At 44.3% G+C, this 26,896-nt stretch overlaps 1 protein-coding gene across 6 annotated transcripts in view; it reads left to right on the top strand.

The window, feature by feature from the left end:
* Positions 1-26,896, top strand: part of SLC6A17 (solute carrier family 6 member 17) — a 118,767-nt gene that overhangs the window by 39,947 nt on the left and 51,924 nt on the right. For all 6 annotated transcript variants that reach the window (XM_069944800.1, XM_069944799.1, XM_069944801.1 and 3 more), the window contains 2 exons: positions 14,037-14,402; positions 24,247-24,404. In XM_069944800.1, the coding sequence (XP_069800901.1) occupies positions 14,120-14,402; positions 24,247-24,404 (441 nt within the window). In that variant the 5' untranslated portion in view covers positions 14,037-14,119. The remainder of the gene's footprint in view (positions 1-14,036; positions 14,403-24,246; positions 24,405-26,896) is intronic.

Genomic DNA, 26,896 nt, shown 5'->3' with positions numbered 1-26,896 from the left:
GATGGACATTATAGCTGTATATATAATATATATATCTATAGAGAGATGGACATTATAGCTGTATATATATATATATCTATAGAGAGATGGACATTATAGCTGTATATATATATACTATAGAGAGATGGACATTATAGCTGTATATATATATATATATATCTATAGAGAGATGGACATTATAGCTGTAGATATATATATATGCTATAGAGAGATGGACATTATAGCTGTATATATATATATATATATATCTATAGAGAGATGGACATTATAGCTGTGTATATATATATATCTATAGAGAGATGGACATTATAGCTGTATATATATATCTATAGAGAGATGGACATTATAGCTGTGTATATATATATATCTATAGAGAGATGGACATTATAGCTGTATATATATATATCTATAGAGAGATGGACATTATAGCTGTATATATATATCTATAGAGAGATGGACATTATAGCTGTGTATATATATATCTATAGAGAGATGGACATTATAGCTGTGTATATATATATCTATAGAGAGATGGACATTATAGCTGTATATATATATATATCTATAGAGAGATGGACATTATAGCTGTATATATATATATCTATAGAGAGATGGACATTATAGCTGTGTATATATATATATATCTATAGAGAGATGGACATTATAGCTGTATATATATATATATATCTATAGAGAGATGGACATTATAGCTGTATATATATATATATCTATAGAGAGATGGACATTATAGCTGTATATATATATATATCTATAGAGAGATGGACATTATAGCTATATATATATATATCTATAGAGAGATGGACATTATAGCTGTGTATATATATATATATATATATATCTATAGAGAGATGGACATTATAGCTGTATATATATATATCTATAGAGAGATGGACATTATAGCTGTATATATATATATCTATAGAGAGATGGACATTATAGCTGTATATATATATATATATATATATATCTATAGAGAGATGGACATTATAGCTGTATATATATATATCTATAGAGAGATGGACATTATAGCTGTATATATATATCTATAGAGAGATGGACATTATAGCTGTATATATGTATATCTATAGAGAGATGGACATTATAGCTGTATATATATATATATCTATAGAGAGATGGACATTATAGCTGTATATATATATATCTATAGAGAGATGGACATTATAGCTGTGTATATATATATATATCTATAGAGAGATGGACATTATAGCTGTATATATATATATATATATATATCTATAGAGAGATGGACATTATAGCTGTATATATATATATATATCTATAGAGAGATGGACATTATAGCTGTATATATATATCTATAGAGAGATGGACATTATAGCTGTATATATATATATATATATCTATAGAGAGATGGACATTATAGCTGTATATATATATATATATATCTATAGAGAGATTGACATTATAGCTGTATATATATATATATATCTATAGAGAGATGGACATTATAGCTGTATATATATATATATATATCTATAGAGAGATGGACATTATAGCTGTATATATATATATCTATAGAGAGATGGACATTATAGCTGTATATATATATATATATATATATATATATATATATCTATAGAGAGATGGACATTATAGCTGTATATATATATCTATAGAGAGATGGACATTATAGCTGTATATATGTATATCTATAGAGAGATGGACATTATAGCTGTATATATATATATCTATAGAGAGATGGACATTATAGCTGTATATATATATATATATCTATAGAGAGATGGACATTATAGCTGTATATATGTATATATATATATATATCTATAGAGAGATGGACATTATAGCTGTGTATATATATATATATATATATATATATCTATAGAGAGATGGACATTATAGCTGTATATATATATATCTATAGAGAGATGGACATTATAGCTGTATATATATATATATATATATATATATATATATATCTATAGAGAGATGGACATTATAGCTGTATATATATATATCTATAGAGAGATGGACATTATAGCTGTATATATATATATCTATAGAGAGATGGACATTATAGCTGTATATATGTATATCTATAGAGAGATGGACATTATAGCTGTATATATATATATATCTATAGAGAGATGGACATTATAGCTGTATATATATATATATCTATAGAGAGATGGACATTATAGCTGTGTATATATATATATATCTATAGAGAGATGGACATTATAGCTGTATATATATATATATATATATATCTATAGAGAGATGGACATTATAGCTGTATATATATATATATATATATCTATAGAGAGATGGACATTATAGCTGTATATATATATCTATAGAGAGATGGACATTATAGCTGTATATATATATATATATATCTATAGAGAGATGGACATTATAGCTGTATATATATATATATCTATAGAGAGATGGACATTATAGCTGTATATATATATCTATAGAGAGATGGACATTATAGCTGTATATATGTATATCTATAGAGAGATGGACATTATAGCTGTATATATATATATATATCTATAGAGAGATGGACATTATAGCTGTATATATGTATATATATATATATATCTATAGAGAGATGGACATTATAGCTGTGTATATATATATATATATATATCTATAGAGAGATGGACATTATAGCTGTATATATATATATATCTATAGAGAGATGGACATTATAGCTGTATATATATATATATCTATAGAGAGATGGACATTATAGCTGTATATATATATATCTATAGAGAGATGGACATTATAGCTGTATATATATATATATATCTATAGAGATGGACATTATAGCTGTATATATATATATATATCTATAGAGAGATGGACATTATAGCTGTATATATGTATATCTATAGAGAGATGGACATTATAGCTGTATATATATATATATATATATCTATAGAGAGATGGACATTATAGCTGTATATATATATATATATATATCTATAGAGAGATGGACATTATAGCTGTATATATATATATATATATCTATAGAGAGATGGACATTATAGCTGTATATATATATATCTATAGAGAGATGGACATTATAGCTGTATATATATATCTATAGAGAGATGGACATTATAGCTGTATATATATATATCTATAGAGAGATGGACATTATAGCTGTATATATATATATATCTATAGAGAGATGGACATTATAGCTGTATATATATATATCTATAGAGAGATGGACATTATAGCTGTATATATATATATCTATAGAGAGATGGACATTATAGCTGTATATATATATATATCTATAGAGAGATGGACATTATAGCTGTATATATATATATCTATAGAGAGATGGACATTATAGCTGTATATATATATATATATATATATCTATAGAGAGATGGACATTATAGCTGTATATATATATATATATATATATATATCTATAGAGAGATGGACATTATAGCTGTATATATATATCTATAGAGAGATGGACATTATAGCTGTATATATATATATCTATAGAGAGATGGACATTATAGCTGTATATATATATATATCTATAGAGAGATGGACATTATAGCTGTATATATATATCTATAGAGAGATGGACATTATAGCTGTATATATATATATATCTATAGAGAGATGGACATTATAGCTGTATATATATATATATCTATAGAGAGATGGACATTATAGCTGTATATATATATATCTATAGAGAGATGGACATTATAGCTGTATATATATATATCTATAGAGAGATGGACATTATACCTGTATATATATATATATATAGAGAGAGATGGACATTATAGCTGTATATATATATATATCTATAGAGAGATGGACATTATAGCTGTATATATATATATATATCTATAGAGAGATGGACATTATAGCTGTATATATATATATATCTATAGAGAGATGGACATTATAGCTGTATATATATATATATATATATCTATAGAGAGATGGACATTATAGCTGTATATATATATATATCTATAGAGAGATGGACATTATAGCTGTATATATATATATCTATAGAGAGATGGACATTATAGCTGTATATATATATATATATCTATAGAGAGATGGACATTATAGCTGTATATATATATATATCTATAGAGAGATGGACATTATAGCTGTATATATATATATATCTATAGAGAGATGGACATTATACCTGTATATATATATATATATAGAGAGATGGACATTATAGCTGTATATATATATATATATCTATAGAGAGATGGACATTATAGCTGTATATATATATATATATATATCTATAGAGAGATGGACATTATAGCTGTATATATATATATATCTATAGAGAGATGGACATTATAGCTGTATATATATATCTATAGAGAGATGGACATTATAGCTGTATATATATATATATCTATAGAGAGATGGACATTATAGCTGTATATATATATATATCTATAGAGAGATGGACATTATAGCTGTATATATATATATATCTATAGAGAGATGGACATTATAGCTGTATATATATATATATATCTATAGAGAGATGGACATTATAGCTGTATATATATATATATATATATATATATATCTATAGAGAGATGGACATTATAGCTGTATATATATATATCTATAGAGAGATGGACATTATAGCTGTATATATATATATATATATATATCTATAGAGAGATGGACATTATAGCTGTATATATATATATATCTATAGAGAGATGGACATTATAGCTGTATATATATATATCTATAGAGAGATGGACATTATAGCTGTATATATATATATCTATAGAAAGATGGACATTATAGCTGTGTATATATATATGTATCTATAGAGAGATGGACATTATAGCTGTATATATATATATATATATATATATATCTATAGAGAGATGGACATTATAGCTATATATATATATATCTATAGAGAGATGGACATTATAGCTGTATATATATATCTATAGAGAGATGGACAGTATAGCTGTGTATATATATATATATATATATATAGAGAGAGAGATGGACATTATAGCTGTATATATATATATATATATATATCTATAGAGAGATGGACATTATAGCTGTATATATATATATCTATAGAGAGATGGACATTATAGCTGTATATATATATATATCTATAGAGAGATGGACATTATAGCTGTATATATATATATCTATAGAGAGATGGACATTATAGCTATATATATATATATATATCTATAGAGAGATGGACATTATAGCTGTATATATATATATATATATCTATAGAGAGATGGACATTATAGCTGTATATATATATATATATATATATATATCTATAGAGAGATGGACATTATAGCTGTAACTATCTGCTTTGTAGACTGGTACTTGTGTTGGTGCCATGTGTGGCTGTGGCCTCAGTGTAGGCAGTACCACCTGCTCTCTCCCCATCCCATCACCTGCTTTCTGCTGCCGGGATACTATAATAGTCTGGTACACCGGGATTACATTGCTGCCCTGATACTATAATAGTCTGGTACACCGGGATTACATTACTGCCCTGATACTATAATAGTCTGGTACACCGGGATTACATTGCTGCCGGGATAATATAATAGTCTGGTACACCGGGATTACATTGCTGCATGGATACTATAATAGTCTGGTACACCGGGATTACATTGCTGCCGGGATACTATAATAGTCTGGTACACCGGGATTACATTGCTGCCGGGATAATATAATAGTCTCGTACACCGGGATTACATTGCTGCATGGATACTATAATAGTCTGGTACACCGGGATTACATTGCTGCATGGATACTATAATAGTCTGGTACACCGGGATTACATTGCTGCCGGGATACTATAATAGTCTGGTACACCGGGATTACATTGCTGCCGGGATACTATAATAGTCTGGTACACCGGGATTACATTGCTGCCGGGATAATATAATAGTCTGGTACACCGGGATTACATTGCTGCATGGATACTATAATAGTCTGGTACACCGGGATTACATTGCTGCCGGGATACTATAATAGTCTGGTACACCGGGATTACATTGCTGCCGGGATAATATAATAGTCTGGTACACCGGGATTACATTGCTGCATGGATACTATAATAGTCTGGTACACCGGGATTACATTGCTGCCGGGATAATATAATGGTCTGGTACACCGGGATTACATTGCTGCATGGATACTATAATAGTCTGGTACACCGGGATTACATTGCTGCCGGGATAATATAATAGTCTGGTACACCGGGATTACATTGCTGCCGGGATAATATAATAGTCTCGTACACCGGGATTACATTGCTGCATGGATACTATAATAGTCTGGTACACCGGGATTACATTGCTGCCCTGATACTATAATAGTCTGGTACACCGGGATTACATTGCTGCCGGGATAATATAATAGTCTCGTACACCGGGATTACATTGCTGCATGGATACTATAATAGTCTGGTACACCGGGATTACATTGCTGCCGGGATAATATAATAGTCTGGTACACCGGGATTACATTGCTGCCGGGATAATATAATAGTCTCGTACACCGGGATTACATTGCTGCCCTGATACTATAATAGTCTGGTACACCGGGATTACATTGCTGCCCTGATACTATAATAGTCTGGTACACCGGGATTACATTGCTGCCTGGATACTATAATAGTCTGGTACACCGGGATTACATTGCTGCCCTGATACTATAATAGTCTGGTACACCGGGATTACATTGCTGCCGGGATACTATAATAGTCTGGTACATCGGGATTACATTGCTGCCGGGATACTATAATAGTCTGGTACACCGGGATTACATTGCTGCCGGGATAATATAATAGTCTCGTACACCGGGATTACATTGCTGCCGGGATACTATAATGGTCTGGTACACCGGGATTACATTGCTGCCGGGATACTATAATAGTCTGGTACATTGCTATCGGGTGTATTACAGAACAGTGCACGTTGCTCTGTGTCGTCTAGTGAATCCATCCACATTCAGGATAATTCGGAGCGTTCCTCCGGGCGGCCGTCATTGCTTCTCTGGGGCCGTTAATATTCAGGCTCCTCTATAATCAATATTACCAATGAATTGCTCATCGGGATGGCTCTGTATCTTGCAGCTATTAAAGGGGTTGGTCACCAAAAAAAAAATCTTTCAAATTAACTGGTGCCAGAGATGTTATTTACTTCTATTAAACTATCTCCTGTCTTCCAGTACTTATCAGCTGCTGTATGTCCTGCAGGAAGTGCTGTATTGAAGAAAAAAGAAAAAGTAACGTTTTCCTTGGTCAGCTGTCATAACGGCCATTATTATACATTTTATGTGAAATTTTGGCCGTACCAGGAAAACTGTCCTCATTTTTACCTAGTGGGAACATAGACCAAGAGAAAAGTTTGACCTTATTTGCGAAAGAGAAAATGTGCAGCCAGTCTTAATCCAGCCCAGGGGGTCGCTGAGGAGAAGAGAGGCAGAGAAGAGGCAGCTCTACCCCCCGCCACTATGACCCAGGGATCGGCAGCTCTACCCCCCGCCACTATGACCCAGGGATCGGCAGCTCTACCCCCCGCCACTATGACCCAGGGATCGGCAGCTCTACCCCCCGCCACTATGACCCAGGGATCGGCAGCTCTACCCCCCACCACTATGACCTAGGGATCAGCCGCTCTACCCCCGCCACTATGACCCAGGGATCGGCAGCTCTACCCCCGCCACTATGACCCAGGGATCGGCAGCTCTACCCCCCGCCACTATGACCCAGGGATCGGCAGCTCTACCCCCCGCCACTATGACCCAGGGATCAGCAGCTCTACCCCCCCCCCCCCACACCACTATGACCTAGGGATCGGCAGCTCTACCCCCCGCCACTATGACCTAGGGATCGGCACCATTACCCCCCCGCCACTATGACCTAGGGATCAGCAGCTCTACCCCCCCCCCCCCCCACACCACTATGACCTAGGAATCGGCAGCTCTACCCCCGCCACTATGACCTAGGGATCAGCAGCTCTACCCCCCACCACTATGACCTAGGGATCAGCAGCTCTACCCCCCGCCACTATGACCCAGGGATCAGCAGCTCTACCCCCCCCCCCCACCACTATGACCTAGGGATCGGCAGCTCTACCCCCACCACTATGACCTAGGGATCAGCAGCTCTACCCCCCACCACTATGACCTAGGGATCGGCAGCTCTACCCCCGCCACTATGACCCAGGGATCGGCAGCTCTACCCCCGCCACTATGACCCAGGGATCGGCAGCTCTACCCCCCGCCACTATGACCTAGGGATCGGCACCATTACCCCCCGCCACTATGACCTAGGGATCAGCAGCTCTACCCCCCCCCCCGCACACCACTATGACCTAGGGATCGGCAGCTCTACCCCCGCCACTATGACCTAGGGATCAGCAGCTCTACCCCCCACCACTATGACCTAGGGATCGGCAGCTCTACCCCCCCCCCCCACCACTATGACCTAGGGATCGGCAGCTCTACCCCCCGCCACTATGACCTAGGGATCGGCACCATTACCCCCCGCCACTATGACCTAGGGATCGGCAGCTCTACCCCCCCCCCCACCACTATGACCTAGGGATCGGCAGCTCTACCCCCCGCCACTATGACCTAGGGATCGGCACCATTACCCCCCGCCACTATGACCTAGGGATCAGCAGCTCTACCCCCCCCCCCCCCCCCACACCACTATGACCTAGGAATCGGCAGCTCTACCCCCGCCACTATGACCTAGGGATCGGCAGCTCTACCCCCCGCCACTATGACCTAGGGATCAGCAGCTCTACCCCCCACCACTATGACCCAGGGATCCGCAGCTCTACCCCCCCCCCCCCACCACCACTATGACCTAGGGATCGGCAGCTCTACCCCCACCACTATGACCTAGGGATCAGCAGCTCTACCCCCCACCACTATGACCTAGGGATCGGCAGCTCTACCCCCGCCACTATGACCCAGGGATCGGCAGCTCTACCCCCGCCACTATGACCCAGGGATCGGCAGCTCTACCCCCCGCCACTATGACCTAGGGATCGGCACCATTACCCCCCGCCACTATGACCTAGGGATCAGCAGCTCTACCCCCCCCCCCCACACCACTATGACCTAGGGATCGGCAGCTCTACCCCCGCCACTATGACCTAGGGATCAGCAGCTCTACCCCCCACCACTATGACCTAGGGATCGGCAGCTCTACCCCCCCCCCCCACCACTATGACCTAGGGATCGGCAGCTCTACCCCCCGCCACTATGACCTAGGGATCGGCACCATTACCCCCCGCCACTATGACCTAGGGATCGGCAGCTCTACCCCCCCCCCCCACCACTATGACCTAGGGATCGGCAGCTCTACCCCCCGCCACTATGACCTAGGGATCGGCACCATTACCCCCCGCCACTATGACCTAGGGATCAGCAGCTCTACCCCCCGCCACTATGACCTAGGGATCGGCACCATTACCCCCCGCCACTATGACCTAGGGATCGGCAGCTCTACCCCCCGCCACTATGACCTAGGGATCGGCACCATTACCCCCCGCCACTATGACCTAGGGATCGGCAGCTCTACCCCCCCCCCCACCACTAGGACCTAGGGATCGGCAGCTCTACCCCCCGCCACTATGACCTAGGGATCGGCACCATTACCCCCCGCCACTATGACCTAGGGATCGGCAGCTCTACCCCCGCCACTATGACCTAGGGATCGGCACCATTACCCCCCACACCACTATGACCTAGGAATCGGCAGCTCTACCCCCCGCCACTATGACCTAGGGATCGGCACCATTACCCCCCGCCACTATGACCCAGGGATCGGCAGCTCTACCCCCCGCCACTATGACCCAGGGATCGGCAGCTCTACCCCCGCCACTATGACCCAGGGATCGGCAGCTCTACCCCCCGCCACTATGACCTAGGGATCGGCACCATTACCCCCCGCCACTATGACCTAGGGATCAGCAGCTCTACCCCCCCCCCCCCACACCACTATGACCTAGGAATCGGCAGCTCTACCCCCGCCACTATGACCTAGGGATCAGCAGCTCTACCCCCCACCACTATGACCTAGGGATCAGCAGCTCTACCCCCCACCACTATGACCCAGGGATCAGCAGCTCTACCCCCCCCCCCCCACCACTATGACCTAGGGATCGGCAGCTCTACCCCCACCACTATGACCTAGGGATCAGCAGCTCTACCCCCCACCACTATGACCTAGGGATCGGCAGCTCTACCCCCGCCACTATGACCCAGGGATCAGCAGCTCTACCCCCGCCACTATGACCCAGGGATCGGCAGCTCTACCCCCCGCCACTATGACCTAGGGATCGGCACCATTACCCCCCGCCACTATGACCTAGGGATCAGCAGCTCTACCCCCCCCCCCCCCACACCACTATGACCTAGGGATCGGCAGCTCTACCCCCGCCACTATGACCTAGGGATCGGCAGCTCTACCCCCACCACTATGACCTAGGGATCAGCAGCTCTACCCCCCCCCCCCCCCCCCACCACTATGACCTAGGGATCGGCAGCTCTACCCCCGCCACTATGACCTAGGGATCAGCAGCCCTACCCCCCCCCCCCCCCACCACTATGACCTAGGGATCGGCAGCTCTACCCCCGCCACTATGACCTAGGGATCAGCAGCTCTACCCCCCCCCCCACCACTATGACCTAGGGATCGGCAGCTCTACCCCCGCCACTATGACCTAGGGATCAGCACCTGTAGACCCCACCACTATGACCTATGGAGAGGGAATGGCATAGATCTGCTGTAAGTTCTGCTCTTTATGGGGAACTGTATAAAAACTTTGCTGAGGTCCAGATATCCTCGGCACCATCTTCATCCAACACTTATGTGACATAATGAAAGGAATCAATGACATTAGCCATGTCAGCAGTAACCCCATCAGCGGGGACCCACAGGACAGCGCAGGGAGGTAAGAGTGCCAGAGCCCCCCTTTAAAGATCCATTCTCATGTTCTTAATGTACGGATTTCACGCTGCAGATTTTATTGCGTGTATTGCAGCTATCTATTTCTATTGGTTGAATCCGCAGTGGATTGTATACACGTGAATGTTCCTGAATAGTAGGTGTGATGACACATCATTGTATAAAGCTTTACATAACAGTAGCCAGACTAGTCACACGCTGATCACATCACTGGGCTCTATTCATAAACATCAGACAGAGAAATCAGGAAATCCACCAGAACTGAAGCGTTACATGGAGAAGCCGGAACCTCAGGAAACACGTCGGAGCTGAAGCCGCAAACAAGAAATAGCCATCATCTGTTTGGGCAGGAATACAGGTGACTAGAATATGGCCGCTGTGCCATCAATAGGTGATTCCTACCATTCGACAGGCCATTAGGAGGAAATAACATAACGTGATTGTCCAGGATGACGTTACGCACAATGTGACTAGTATTGGAAGGAAGTTACTCAATTTTAAGTAGTTGGCATCTGTTAAAGGGGAACTCCAGTTAGGAAAGGTTTAATCCTAACTTCATCCCCAGGCTGGCGGACATTACAGCCCCGATGCCAGGGCATTATTGCTGTCTCTGCCCATCTGGCTGGGAGTGTCGCTGTGGCCCCAGGCCCCAATCCCTGCAGGCCCCTAGGCTTTGGCCTTGTCAGCCTTCTGAGTGCTATGGTTCTTGGGATGTATGGGGCTCTCGTAGATGGAAAAGCATTGGCCATTGTGCTGGATCCCTCTAAAGTGCCCTGGCCACACCTTTATGACACTATGGGTCTAGCGGTGTGAGATTCCCATCATCTAAACATTTGTTAGGTAAAGATTGTGGAATGCAAAAGAACGTGTGAATGGAGCCAGAAAATAGAATTTGCATCTACATTTTAGAAAGAAACGGCATCCACACAATCTTACTAGTAGCGTACAGTTTCCATTGTCCCTGAATGGGCCGGTAGACAGCGGTGAAGGACGCCAGCGGCTTCTGTCTATTCTTCCATACAGGAGGCTCTGCTGCTCGCACCTCATTATGGGGGCTGCTCCCACTTCCGTCCTATGGGAAGAAGCCGTAATACCGGGGCTTGCTGGTGTTTCGGCAGACGTGTAATATCATGGTATATAGCGATTCCGCCCGGCATCTGATGGGAGGGTCGTTTCTACAGAAAATCCAGCTTAACATGATCTAATGACAGCAGATGACAGCTCTGCGGCCCATGAGCAGTGACAGCACCGAGAAGAGCTCCGCCGCCACCGCCGCACACAAAGCTCCTAAATCTTTTTGATGCTTTTACTGGAAGAATCTGACACGGAGCTTTAAGCTAAGGCCGCAATGATGGAAATAATCCATGGTCACAGATCTGCTGGAGGAAATCGCTAAGCACTATGATACACTGTGGGCCAGTCCTATGTGGACTCCCGACCATACACCCGGATGCCCTTGTCTGCAGTTCTAGAACCCAGGCCGTCACTGTGGAGGTGGTCCCAGTTATACATCTCTACTTTATCAAGAAGGTTTTCTACAAGAATTTGTGCCCATCCAGCTAAAATACTTGGCATAGATGATGATGTTCTTAGCTACTAAATGGAACTGATGAAGGCACTGATCCAGTGATGCTAAAAGGGCATTTGTGATGTCAGAGACTAATATTAACCCTTTGGCGTAAATTTATATATGTATGTCTGGGGTTTGCTGCACATTAGCCTGTTACCTGATTGCCACCCCTGTTACTGTACCTGATTGCCACCCCTGTTACTGTACCTGATCTATGCCCCTGTTACTGTACCTGATCTATGCCCCTGTTACTGTACCTGATCTATGCCCCTGTTACTGTACCTGATTGCCACCCTGTTACTGTACCTCATTGTCACCCGTTACTGTACCTGATCAATGCCCCTGTTAATGTACCTGATTGCCACTCTCTTACTGTACCTGATTGTCGCCTGTTACTGTACCTGATTGTCGCCTGTTACTGTACCTGAACGTCTCGCCTGTGACTGTACCTGATTGCCACCCCTGTTACTGTACCTGATCGCTACCCTTGTTAGTGTACCTCAAATATGAAAAAATACTGCCACAAAACCCTATAACATAAAAAGTAAGAGAACCTATACCAAATAAAGGTCGTTGCAAACTGCTGTTATTCAATTGATTGTATGAACAAAGGCCGCTGTTTGCATTGATTTTCTTGCAACGCTTTTTATAACAAGAACGGCTGTTGTTTTAATTGCAAATAATGGCTGTCCTTATCATGAAAAATTTGTTGTGTAAACATAGCCTAAACAAAATAATTTTCAAAAAGCCATTTAAAGAATGAAAATGAGATCTGATTGCTTGCTATGGAGCTCAGATTTGTGGTCGCTCAGTTTTGAATAATCTTCAGCTGTCGTGTGTAAGTATAGTGGCCATAGAAGGGTATACAGCACTGGAACACGTCACCTGCTGCAGCTGCTGCTGCCTGGCATTGAGTGTCCTGTTATGGCTTACCATTATACAACAGGTCTTTCCAATACTCTGTATCCCTTTCATGTAATAATAATATTTATTTGTATAGCGCCAACAGATTCCGCAGCACTTTGTATGTATAGGCAGTCATACTGTTTCTGGGGTTTATACTTATTTAAAAGCATTTTAGCTTAGCCTACTGTTTGGCTTCTTATTTTGTTAAATAGTTATTGCCATCTCTTAAAGGGGTATTCTGCTCAAACATAACTTTTGATATGTTGCTGCCCATGGCGAGACTAACAATTCCTTCCTTACTTGTTATTACCTATTCAGTCTCCTTCCCCCAGTTCTCAGCTGCTTATCTGTCTCCCCCTCCCTTCTGAGACGGCTGATGTAAACAAGTCCCTGGCAGGCTTTATCTGTAACATTCTAGTTTCTTTGTGATGCTGGGAGGGTTAATCTGGGGTCAGGTTGCTGATGAACTCACTGTTTATTTTCAACAGGAACTAAATGTTGTCTTTTTTTTTCTTCCAGGTCCATATTGCATGGAAGCCGATAGTAACTAACTCAGTGCTGGATTGATTACATCGGCCTTGGTTTTCTGGAATCTTCTCCAAATGCCTAAAAACAGTAAAGTGACTCAGCGAGAGCACAGCAACCAACATGTCACTGAGTCTGTCACTGACTTGTTGGCCCATGAGGAACCAATAGACCATAAAGCGAGTGCTCTCAATGTATCTGGTGAGGAGAGTAGAGGAAAACAGCTGGAAGACGGCGCAGACTCCGAAGACCGGCCCGCATGGAACAGTAAGCTGCAGTACATACTCGCCCAGATCGGATACTCCGTGGGTTTGGGCAATGTTTGGCGATTTCCATATCTTTGCCAGAAAAATGGTGGAGGTGAGTGCAGATGATTGGAAAACACTGAAATGTTATATACACTATAGACCACCAAACCACTCTGATTCGTGGCCCCTCAGGTCCTCACTCTGTTGTGAGCATTGGGACCTAACACCAGGGTGGCCCCTACAAGTCACAGTCTAACTCTGTTGCGAGTGTAACGACATAAGACAAGGGTTACCAAGGCTAGGCATCCATCCACAGACTGCAGTTTCGGGGTATTTTCCCCTCGTCAGTGTGGAGCAGGATTCTGAAAAATAGACCAACGAAACACAGTAATCACTGAGCTCTGTCGATCAGTGAAAAAAATCCAATGGAGTACTGATTGTTGGTCTATTTTTCATCACGGCGTTTAAGGGGTTAATGGCGGGCGGCCTGCTATTGAGGGTGAGGGCCTGGCTGCAGGTAGCAGCTGGTCCTCACTGGCTATGGAGCGAGCTCTGCCCCCGAGCCTGCTCCATAGCTCGGTACCCCGGCAGGGCGTACAATTACGCTCTGCGTTAAGGCCCAGGCAGCAGGGGCGTAAATGTACGCCCATGGTCGTTAAGAAGTTAAACAATCAAATGTATGTTATATATACTACGGGGGAGATTTATCAAACATGGTGTAAAGTGAGACTGGCTCAGTCACCCCTGGCAACCAATCAGATTCCACCTTTCATTTTCCAAAGAGTCTGTAAGGAATGAGAGATGGAATCTGATTGGTTGCCGGGGCGACTGAGCCAGTCTCACTTTCCACCATGTCTGATAAATCTCCCCCTATATACATACATCTCTTTATGTGGTTTTTGTGTTTAGCTTAAGCTTACACGTCAGGGTGCTGGGAATATATATGTGATTTACAGGCCCAGCAGCCCACATACCATATCATCCCTGATATATTAGAGATAGCGCTGTACTATACATGCTGTAGCCAATTCTGCTTTATTTCATGTTCCTAACTACTTACTTAAATATGTGAACCCCATCATCAACGCATAAAAATAAAGATATAACATAATTTACTGTGGATTTAATGTTGCGTATTTATGTGTATTAGCAGCATTAACCCCTTAAGGACAGAGCCTGAAATGGCCTTAATGACAGAGACAAATTTTATGAATATGACCAGTGTCACTTTAGTCATTAATAACTTCGGGATGCTTTTACCTATCCGGCTGATTCTGAGATTGTTTTCTCGTGACATATTGTACTTTACATTTCTGGTAAAATGGAGTCGATACTCATAACGAATCTTTATGAAAAACACCAAAATAACGTGAAAAATTGTGAAAAAATGCATTTTTCCAACTTTGAAACTTTTTTGCGTATACAGAAAGTGGTTATACCACATAAATTATATATTAAATAGCATTAGCAACATGTCTACTTTATGTTGGCGGCATTTATTAAACGATCTTTCATTTTTTTTAGACAATAGAAAGCTTAAAACATTAGCAGCAATTTTCCAAATTTTCAGTAAAATTTCAAAATCAGATATTTTTAGGGACCTGTTCAGGTTTAAAGTGTATTTGAGGGGCCTGTATGTTAGAAAGCCCCACAAAGCACCCCATTTCAGAAACTGCACCCCCCAAACTCTGCAAAAGCACATCCAGAAAGAGTTTTAACCCTTTAGGGGAGTCACAGAAATAAAAGCTAAGTGTGTAAGGAATTTGAAAATTTTAATTTTCTGTGCAGAGATTTTATTGTAATCCAATATTTTTCATAATTATAAACCTATTACCAGAGAAATGCACCCCAATATTTATTGCCCCGTTTCTGCAGTTTATAGAAATACCCCATATGTGGCCCTATTGCGCTATTTGACGCAACCACAAGCCTCAGATACAAAGGAGCGCCTAGTGAATTTCAACGCCTCCGTTATATTTGGTCATTTCTGACTGTACCACTTCAGGTTGGCAGAGGCTCTGGGGTGTCAAAACCTAAAAAACACCCCTAAAGGGACACCATTTAGAAAACTGCACCCCTCAAGGAATGTAACAAGGGGTGCGGTGAGCATCTGGACCCCACAGGTGCTTCACAGATTTTCCGAACAATATGGCGTGAAAAAAGAAAAATTTATTTTTTACACTAAAACGTTGTTCTAGCCTTCAATTTTTCATTTTCTTAAAGGGATAAGAGGAAAAAAAAGACAAAAAATGTGTAGCGCAGTTTCTCCCGAGTACAGAAATACCCCACATGTGGCGATAGAGTGCCAAGCGGGCGCAGGACGAGCCTCCAAAGGGAAGGAGCGCCAATTGGCTTTTGGAAGCTGAATTTCACTGAAAAGGATTTCAAGCGCCATGTCGCATTTACAGAGCCCTCGTGCTGCCAAGACACTGGAAACCCCCCACAAGTGACCCCATTCTGGAAACTACACCCCTCAAGGAATCTAACAAGGGGGGCAGTGAGCATATGGACCCCACTGGGCCCTGCACCCACATGGCGCTTTATGTCCACATGTGGGGTATTAACGGACTCGGGGGAAATTGCTCTACACATTTTGTTTTTTTTTCCTCTTTTAACCCCTTGTGAAAATGATAAATTCAAGGCTAAACCAACATTGTAGTGTAAAAAATGTAATATTTCATTTTCACGCCACATTGTTCCACATTTGTGCCCATCACCAGTGGGGTCCATATGCTCACTACACCCCTTGTTACATTCCTTGAGGGGTGCAGTTTCCATAATGGGGTCACTTGTGGGGGGGTTCAACTGTCTTGGCAACACAGGGGCCTTTTGAATGCAACATGGCCCCTCGAAATCCATTCCATCCAAATCCAGCCTTCAAAAACCAAATGGCGCTCCGTCCCTTCGGTGGCTTACCCTGCACCCGAATGGCGCTTTATGTACACATGTGGGGTATTTCCGTACTCAGGGGAAATTGCGCTACACATTAAATGTTTTTTTTTATCTTTTAACCCCTTGTGAAAATGAAAAAATCATGACAAGATTAATGATTTAGAGTAAAAATTTTACAAAAATTACACTAAATGTTGGTCTAGCCTTGATTTTTTTCCATTTCCACAAGGGGTTAAAAAATAAAATGAACACAAAACGTGTAGGGTAGTTTCCCCTGAGTACGAAAATACCCCACATGTGGGCATAATGTGCCATATGGGCACAGGGCAAGCCACCAAAGGGACAGAGCGCCATTTAGAGGCTGGAATGGAGGATGGAGGCCATGTCGCAATTGCAAAGCTCCTGTGCTGCCAGGACAGTAGAAACCCCTGACAAGTGACCCCATTCTGGGAACTACACCCCATAAGGAATCTAACAAGGGGTGCAGTGAGGATATGGACCCCACTGGTGACGGGCACTTACGTAGAACATGTGCCGAGAAAATAAAAAATAAAATTTTTTTCATTTTCACGTCCCAAATGTGGCCGTCACCAGGGGGCCATATCCCCGCTGCCCCCCTTGTTAGATTCCTTATCGGGTGTAGTTTCCAGAATGGGGTCACTTGTGGGGGGTTTCTACTGTCCTGGCCGCACAGAGGCTTTGTAATTGCATCATGGCATCCTCTAATGGGAATGGCGGCCATACCTATTTAGCTGGGGAAAAGGGACAATTCTAATTTATTTGGGGGTATTAGGCCAATTATTAGTTTATAAGGTTGGAAATGACAGGTGTCCATCAAACTCAACCTGTGTTGATCCAGAGGAAGGCAAAAACCCCTCGTGAGGCAGACGACAGTAGCCTCATCACAGGGAAAAAATTCCTTCCCGACTCCATAATGGCGATCAGAATAATCCCTGGATCAACGTGACCCCTGAAATAGGAATAAGGGACAGAATTTAGATAATGTAGAACCCCAATGACGTGTGGTGCACCTTGGAGCGATCCAGTATGCAGAGGCCGGGGTGATCAGGACAGGTGTCACACTGGAAAATGGCGTCCTTCCTGATCCCCCTGTTACCCCACACTCTGCACTTCTTCTGGGGTCTCCTGTTCTCCTGTGTGGGCGACGTCACCTAGAAAATGTTGTCCTGGTGCGATACGGGGTCCCACATATCCAGAAGCGCTGGGTCCGCTCCATGGCTGCTAAATATTAGGGCTCTATTACTGCTTCTGATATGTTCGGATCGTGCCGCAAGCTACAGGGCAGCGAGGGACCGGAAGAGGGGGCGCTGGTATAAAAGTTATCCCCGTACAGGTGGTGACCTTTATCCAGCAGTGGGAAGATCAGTTCCCGGACGATCTTTCCACTTGTTCCGAGGATGGGGGGGGGGGGGGGCATCTGGGGGCATCTGGGGCTGGATTCGGGTGTCCCTTTCTACATACACTCTAAGGGTACGTGCACACTGCGAAATCGCGACAGATAATCCTTCGTGCATTCCGCAGTTGGCACCCGCCGGCGGACTGATGCAGGCGCACGTCTCCGTCCGTGTCATAGACTCCATTCTATGCACGGGCGGATTCCGCTCTCCGTCCAACGTGTTCATTCTTTGGACGGACGATGGAATCCGCCCATGCATAACATGGAGTCTATGACACGGGTGGAGACATGCGCCCGCATCAGTCCGCCGGCGGGTGCCAGCTGCGGAATGCACAAAGGGTTATCCTTCGCCATTCCGCAGTGTGCACGTACCCTAAATCTGTAAGTGTACCCTGAGGTACGCTCACACAGTTTGTAGAATTTCACTCCATACCGTCATCTCTTATTGGGACGGTACTGGTGGAAAAGACGTGTCTGGGGGCAGCGTACGCTACACTACCCCCAGACACGTCACCGGATGATGAGGAGGATGAGGATGAATGGAGGAAAGTAGGATCCCCCCATTCATCCTCACTGGCTGTTTCGGTGTCGGAGGCAATAATAACGTATCCCTCTGACGTCGAAAACACCCTGGGGGCCATCTTTATATGGGGACTAGTATATGGGGTATGTAGTGGTGTAGTGTCAAACTTTATTCAATGTAGTGTGGTGTAATGTAGTGTTTTTTACGTGTTTTTTTTACAGTAAGTATAAAAAAAAAAACCTACGCCAACAAAGGAGTTGCTGATAAATGCCGCACTTATGTGCGGCACTTATAAGCAGACCGTGGCAGTAGAATATAGAAAAAAGACACCCTACGCCAAAAAGGAGGAGTTGCTGATTAGCAGCGCACTTTCGTGCGATGCTGATCAACACTCAGCGGCGATAGGGTGCGGAAAATAGAAAAAAAAAAATTTGAAAAAAAACAAAACTTTTTCTACATTCTGAACATCCCTGTAGCTGCTGATAAGTGTATTACACATATCAGCCGCTAGAGGGCAGCAGAGCGCAAAATACGGAAAAAGCTGACGCTGGAGCCGAAAATAGCCGAGAGAAGCCGAACGTGACGTCACGGAGGAAGCCGAAGACCCGAACGAACACGAGGACGCCGCGAACCCAGAAGACGCCGATCAGGAGCCCGGGACAGGTGAGTAATGTACAAATACCTGCTCTGGACCCCTCGGCTACCTAGCTGAGGGGTCCAGGGCAGGTATTTACTATTTTGTGGGACTCTGATCGCCGTGCCACTGGCCCGATCGCCGTGAACGGCCGGCCGGCCGTTCACGGCGATCGGGCCGGTGGCACGGTGACCACCATTACTTTTTACAGTAATGGCGGTCGGTGCCGTCCTCGGACAGCACCGACCGCCATTTTTTTCCGGGTCATCGGGTCACCGATGACCCGGAAAGGTTCTGATCGCCGCTATTGGCTGATCTGAATTGATCAGCCTATAGCGGTCGATCGTGAAGCTAAGATGGCCTGCTATGATTTATAGCAGGCCATCTTCCCCGACCGCTGTGTGTGAACTCACAGCGATCGGGGAAACATCGGGCGTACCTATACGCCCGTTTGCGTTAAAGCCCACCCTGCGGGGGCGTATAGGTACGCCCGATGTCGTTAAGGGGTTAAATCTGCAATGGATTATGTATGAACATGCCCTTAAAGGGGATCTGTGAGGTCCAAACCAAGTACAGAGCTGTAGAAAGGTGCGGGGGAGATACAGTATAAGTGACAGGACCTTTAGCCAGTGTAAACTTTTATAATTCTCCATTTCATTACTAGCTAAAGTGTCACAGAGGCGGAGCCAAGCTACAGCTGCACCTCTGACTGACATACATGGCCGGGCTGCGGCTGTCACTGGCACGTCAGCTGGTAATGAAAAGAAGCATTATAAATGGAGTGATTATAGTGCAGTTACATCTACTCACAGGAGGCGTCTTCTCTGCATGGATTGCAAGTGATGTTTTAGCTGAAGTTGGTGGCTTTTTCTTGCTCGGCCATCATGAAGACTTCTCCGGCCGTGACTCCTCTCAGCAGGATCTACCGGACAAAGATTTTAGGCTCCTCGCTCCAGCATCATCCACATCAATAATACAAGCTCCCCAAGAGTATCGCTTTACACAGTAACCTCGCTCCCTCTGTGCCCCCATATAAGCAGTTAGGCCCAGTTTGTGCCTCCAAATAGTAGTCCCCACTTTGTAACATCCCCATATAAAATTACCCCCCTCCCCACTTTGTAACATCCCCATATAAAATTACCCCCCTCCCCACTTTGTTACATCCCCATATAATGTAGCCCCCCTTGTAACATCACCATATAGAATAGTTCCCCCTATGTAACATCACCATATAGAATAGTTCCCCCTATGTAACATCACCATATAGAATAGTTCCCCCTATGTAACATCACCATATAGAATAGTTCCCCCTATGTAACATCACCATATAGAATAGTTCCCCCTATGTAACATCACCATATAGAATAGTTCCCCCTATGTAACATCACCATATAGAATAGTTCCCCCTATGTAACATCACCATATAGAATAGTTCCCCCTATGTAACATCACCATATAGAATAGTTCCCCCTATGTAACATCACCATATAGAATAGTTCCCCCTATGTAACATCACCATATAGAATAGTTCCCCCTATGTAACATCACTATATAGAATAGTTCCCCCTATGTAAAAGCCTCATATAAAATAGCTCCCCCGCCTTGTAACATCACCATACAGAAAGGTCCCCTCACTTTTTAATATGCCCATATCGAATGGCCTGCCCCATCATATAGAATAGCCTGCCCCACCATATAGAATAGCCTGCCCCCTGCCCACCATATAGAATAGCCTGCCCCATCATATGGAATAGCCTGCCCCATCATATAGAATAGCCGGCCCCACCATATAGAATAGCCTGCCCCCTGCCCACCATATAGGATAGCCTGCCCCACCATATAGGATAGCCTGCCCCACCATATAGAATAGCCTACCGCCTGCCCCACCATATAGGATAGCCTGCCCCACCATATAGAATAGCCTGCCCCACCATATAGAATAGCCTACCCCCTGCCCCCCATATAGGATAGCCTGCCCCACCATATAGAATAGCCTGCCCCCATATAGAATAGCCACTGAGTATATACAATTGCAGATATGCCTACTACTGTGGGCCTCCTAAGTGTCTTTATAGAGAATTCTGCAGCCCTATAGATGCTGCGGTCATGCATTTTTTAAATAATTATAATAAAAATAATAATAGTAATGCTGTTATTTGTATAGCGCACATAGATTCCGCAGCACTTTACATAGTTTTTGCCAATTATTGTCCACAGTGCTAACCACTGAACCACCATGCATTTGTAGAGTTAATTGTCAGCATCAGAGCATGGCTCCAGTGCTGGCAGTTTTGGGGGACCCCGGCTATCAATGAAAGCTTCTGGCCACTGGAGCTGCTCCCTGCAGGGCTCCACTGTGGGTGCTGTTTCTGGACACTATGGCACTCCTTCTTCCTCCACTCAGCTCAGCCATGCCTCCTCCTTCTTCTTCCTCTCAGCTCAGCCACGCCTCCTCCTTCTTCCTCCTCTCAGCTCAGCCACGCCTCCTCCTCCTTCTCCCTCTTCCTCCTCTCAGCTCAGTCACACCTTCTTCCTCCTCTCAGCTCAGCCACGCCTCCTCCTTACTTCTCCCTCTTCCTCCTCTCAGCTCAGTCACACCTTCTTCCTCCTCTCAGCTCAGCCACGCCTCCTCCTCCTCCTTCTTTCTCCTCTCAGCTCAGCCACACCTCCTTCCTCCTCTCAGCTCAGCCACGCCTCCTTCCTCCTCTCAGCTCAGCCAAGCCTCCTCCTCCTTCTTCCTCCACTCAGCTCAGCCACGCCTCCTCCTCCTCCTTCTTCCTCCTCTCAGCTCAGCCATGCCTCCTCCTCCTTCCTCCTCTCAGCTCAGCCACGCTTCCTCCTCCCTCCTCCTCTCGGTTCAGCAACGCCTCCTCCTCCTCCTTTTTCATCCTCTTAGCTCAGCCACGCCTCCTGCTTCTTCCTCCTCTCAGCCACGCCTCCTCTTCCTTCTTCCTCCTCTCAGCTCAGCCAAGCCTCCTCCTCCTTCTTACTCCTCTCAGCTCAGACATGCCTCCTTCTCCTTCTTCCTCCTCTCAGCTCAGCCACGCCTCCTCCTTCCTCCTCTCAGCTCAGCCACGCCTCCTTTTTCTTCCTCCTCTCAGCCACGCCTCCTCTTCCTTCTTCCTCCACTCAGCTCAGCCATTCCTCCTCCTCCTCCTTCTTCCTCCTCTCAGCTCAGACATGCCTCCTTCTCCTTCTTCCTCCTCTTAGCTCAGCCACGCCTCCTCCTCCTTCTTCCTCCTGTTAGCTCAGCCAAGCCTCCTCCTCCTTCTTCCTCCTCTCAGCTCAGCCATGCCTCCTCCTCCTCCTTCTTCCTCCTCTTAGCTCAGCCAAGCCTCCTCCTCCTCCTTCTTCCTCCACTCAGCTCAGCCATGCCTCCTCCTCCTCCTTCTTCCTCCTCTTAGCTCAGCCACGCCTCCTCCTCCTTCCTCCTCTTAGCTCAGCCACGCCTCCTCCTCCTTCTTCCTCCTGTTAGCTCAGCCAAGCCTCCTCCTCCTTCTTCCTCCTCTCAGCTCAGCCAAGCCTCCTCCTCCTCCTTCTTCCTCCACTCAGCTCAGCCATGCCTCCTCCTCCTCCTCCTTCTTCCTCCTCTTAGCTCAGCCATGCCTCCTCCTCCTCCTCCTTCATCCTCCTCTTAGCTCAGCCACGCCTCCTCCTCCTCCTCCTTCCTCCTCTCAGCTCAGCCACACTTCCTCCTTCCGCCCTTCACCCTCCATATTACCTTGTAAATGTAAATAATGAGTAGTTTTTCATTTACATATAGATTTCCAGTGACCGGCAGCTTTGTGTCGGGAACTGCTGGACTATCAAAGAACCTGCTGTTATCTTGTGCTGCTGCACAGTGCAATACAGAGCAGGGTCCTGCCCCCCATCTGCCCCCGCTATGATCTGGTAGTGAGAACATGGCGAATGGTCCACGCGTCTACTGGGCCATTATAGACGGGTGAAGGTCTGCGCTGCAGTCTGTGCTCCGCATGCTTTACGCTCCGCATGTTTTACGCTCCGCATGTTTTACGCTCTCGTCTGGCACAGTTGTTGCTGTTGCTCCTGAAATGACAGTAAGAGAACAATACACTGGATTCGCATCAATTATTAAGTCCGATTGCCTGAGACACCTTGTGTGTTAGTGTAGTAGAGCGTGCGGCGTGCGTTCGTGCGAGGTCAGATGCTTCTATATTCTACACTGTATAGATGTCTGTATACTGTACATGTTGGGCTTAGGCCGGGCTGACGCTGCGGTTTTGCAGTCCATTTTACTTCGTGTGCCATGCATTTGGATCCGTTTTTCCACTGACTTCCAATATAAAACAAAAACAGATCAAAACGGATGGGTTTTTTATTTCCCTTTTTTTTTGCGTACATGTGGTTGACCGTGTTTTTTACTGTAAGAGTAACCATGGAAAAGCTGAAACGTTAAACGGGCTGCAAAAAGCGGTGTGACCTCGGCCTCATTTTCCTCTGAATTGCTGATTGTGTCTTTATTCCTGCAGGAGCGTATATGGTCCCCTACCTGATCCTGCTCATTCTCATCGGCATCCCGCTCTTCTTCCTCGAGCTGGCTGTGGGGCAGAGAATCCGCAGAGGAAGCATCGGAGTCTGGAATTACATATGTCCTCGGCTTGGAGGGATTGGCTATGCTAGCCTTGTGGTAAGCGTGGGCTTCTCTTAGTTATGTGTTACTATATTCCTGTAGCTTGGGGCACACAACCAGACAATGGCGGCGTAACAGCGCGGTAATCGCTGGGGTTCCGTTCCTTGGCAATTTTCTTAGTACATAAAACTGGATGTATCTAAACCGGCGACCGTGGACTTTATCCCACAATGAATTACATGTTGAAGTAATGCGTGTAAAAATGTTCTACAACATTCAGAGAGAAGTCGGGCTCCATACACACGTTCCATAGTTTTGTCCGTAACTTGGAAATTTAGGGCCCATCGATGTTCCAGCTCTCCGTATATTTATGGAACTGCAATCCGCAAAAATGACTGACAGGCTCCAGTAAGGACGGTAACTGTGGCCAAACTAGTCAAGTGCACTGATTCCAATGCGGCTATGCAATTCCGTTCCCAAGATATAGGGATCTTACTATTTGGTTGACCACCTTAACGTTTCACTGGATAGTAAGATGGGCGGGAACTTTATTTAAAAGGGAGTGTGAATGCTTGGGGTGTGTCTATGAGATGGGGTGGTGTAACTTTGAGGCAGAGGGGGTGGTATTCACTCTTAGAGGGTGTGAATGTGAGGCAGAGGGGGTGTTATTCACTCTTAGGGGGTGTGACTATGAAGCAGAGGGGCTAGTATTCACTCCTAGGGAATGACTGTGAGGCAGAGGGGGTGTTATTCACTCTTAGGGGGTGTGACTATGGCCAAGGTCGTATTTATTCTTAGGGTGTGTGTCTATGAGGCAGAGGGGGTGGTATTCACTCTTAGAGGGTGTGACTATGAGGTAGAGGGGCTGTTATTCACTCTTAAGGGGTGTGACTATGAGGCAGAGGAAGTTTTATTCACTCTTAGGAGGTGTGACTATGAGGCAGAGCAGGTTTTATTCACTCCTAGGGGGTGTGACTAGTAGGCAGAAGGGGTGGTATTCACTCTTAAGGGGTGTGACTATGTGGCAGAGGGGGTATTCACTCTTAGGGGGTGTGACTATGAAGCAGAGGGGGTAGTATTCACTCCTAGGGAATGACTGTGAGGCAGAGGGGGTGTTATTCACTCTTAGGGGGTGTGACTATGAAGCAGAGGGGGTAGTGTTCACTCCTAGAGAATGACTGTGAGGCAGAGGGGGTGTTATTCACTCTTAGGGGGTGTGACTATGGCCAAGGTCGTATTTATTCTTAGGGTGTGTGTCTATGAGGCAGAGGGGGTGGTATTCACTCTTAGAGGGTGTGACTATGAGGTAGAGGGGCTGTTATTCTTTCTTAGGGGATGTGACTATGAAGCAGAGGGGGTGGTATTCACTCTTAAGGGGTGTGACTATGAGGCAGAGCAGGTTTTATTCAATTCTAGGGGGTGTGACTAGTAGGCAGAAGGGGTGGTATTCACTCTTAGGGGTTGTGACTATGAAGCAGAGGGGGTGGTACTCACTGTTAGGGGGAGTAAATATGAAGCAGAGGGGGTGGTACTCACTGTTAGGGGGAGTAACTATGAAGCAGAGGGGGTGGTACTCACTGTTAGGGGTGTGACTATGAGGCAGAGGGGGGTGGTATTCACCCTGGGAGAAACAACACCACAGTTTGCAAACAAAACAGCACCCCCTCAGCCTGTTGAGTTTTGTAAAAACTACCATAGAGCCTCAAAAATGGCAGAGAGGAAGGAAAAACTCCACCACCAAAAAAATGCCATGTGTGTAAGGCCGATCATAAACTTCCTTTGACCTCCAGCTAACATCTGGCTGCTGGCGTTTTTTTTTTTTTTTTTTTTGGGACTTTTTTCCAAGATTTGACCCCTTCCCTTAGGTGCAGCTGTAAAAGCTGACAGCTGCATTTTAATGGCTATAAACAAGCCATCCCTGGTGTCTAGTGGCAGGATCGCCCCCATCACTGCCCCTTCCCTCCGCTTCCATTCATAACAAATCCTATAATAGAAGTTTAAATCATCCCCCTTTTCCCACTTTATTAATATAAATAAATAGACATATTTGCTATCTCCGCGTCCGTAGTCGCCCAAACTATTAAATTACCACACCGTGATCTCGCACGGTAAACGGTGTAAGTGCTATGGCCTTTTATACACCAGGAGGAAAAAAAGAGCAAAAATGGAAAGTGGCCCGGGAGGGAAGGGGTTAAGGCAGCGTGAGGCCTAAGGGGCGGTATTTCCAAACATCGTCCGTTATTCTACAAATATTATAAATATCAAATATTGATGCGCAGAATGACTACTGTCTGACAAATAAAGAAAAAAGGGCTGTCAAAAGAGACGATGTGTGGTCATGGCCTAACCCAGACGGCATCACAGTTAGGGGACGTTCACACTACGGAATAGACGAGGAGCCGTAGCATCAGCGACTAACAGCAGCACAGTTAGGGGACGTTCACACTACGGAATAGACGAGGAGCCGCAGCATTGGCAAATAACCAGGACAGCAGCACAGTTAGGGGACGTTCATGAAAAGTTGAGGAGCCGCAGTGCGGATTCTGCTT

The sequence above is a fragment of the Dendropsophus ebraccatus genome, chromosome 11, assembly GCF_027789765.1.
Source record: "Dendropsophus ebraccatus isolate aDenEbr1 chromosome 11, aDenEbr1.pat, whole genome shotgun sequence".
In the NCBI taxonomy this organism is placed as follows: domain Eukaryota; kingdom Metazoa; phylum Chordata; class Amphibia; order Anura; family Hylidae; genus Dendropsophus; species Dendropsophus ebraccatus.
This window is presented reverse-complemented; position numbering and strand designations above follow the sequence as displayed.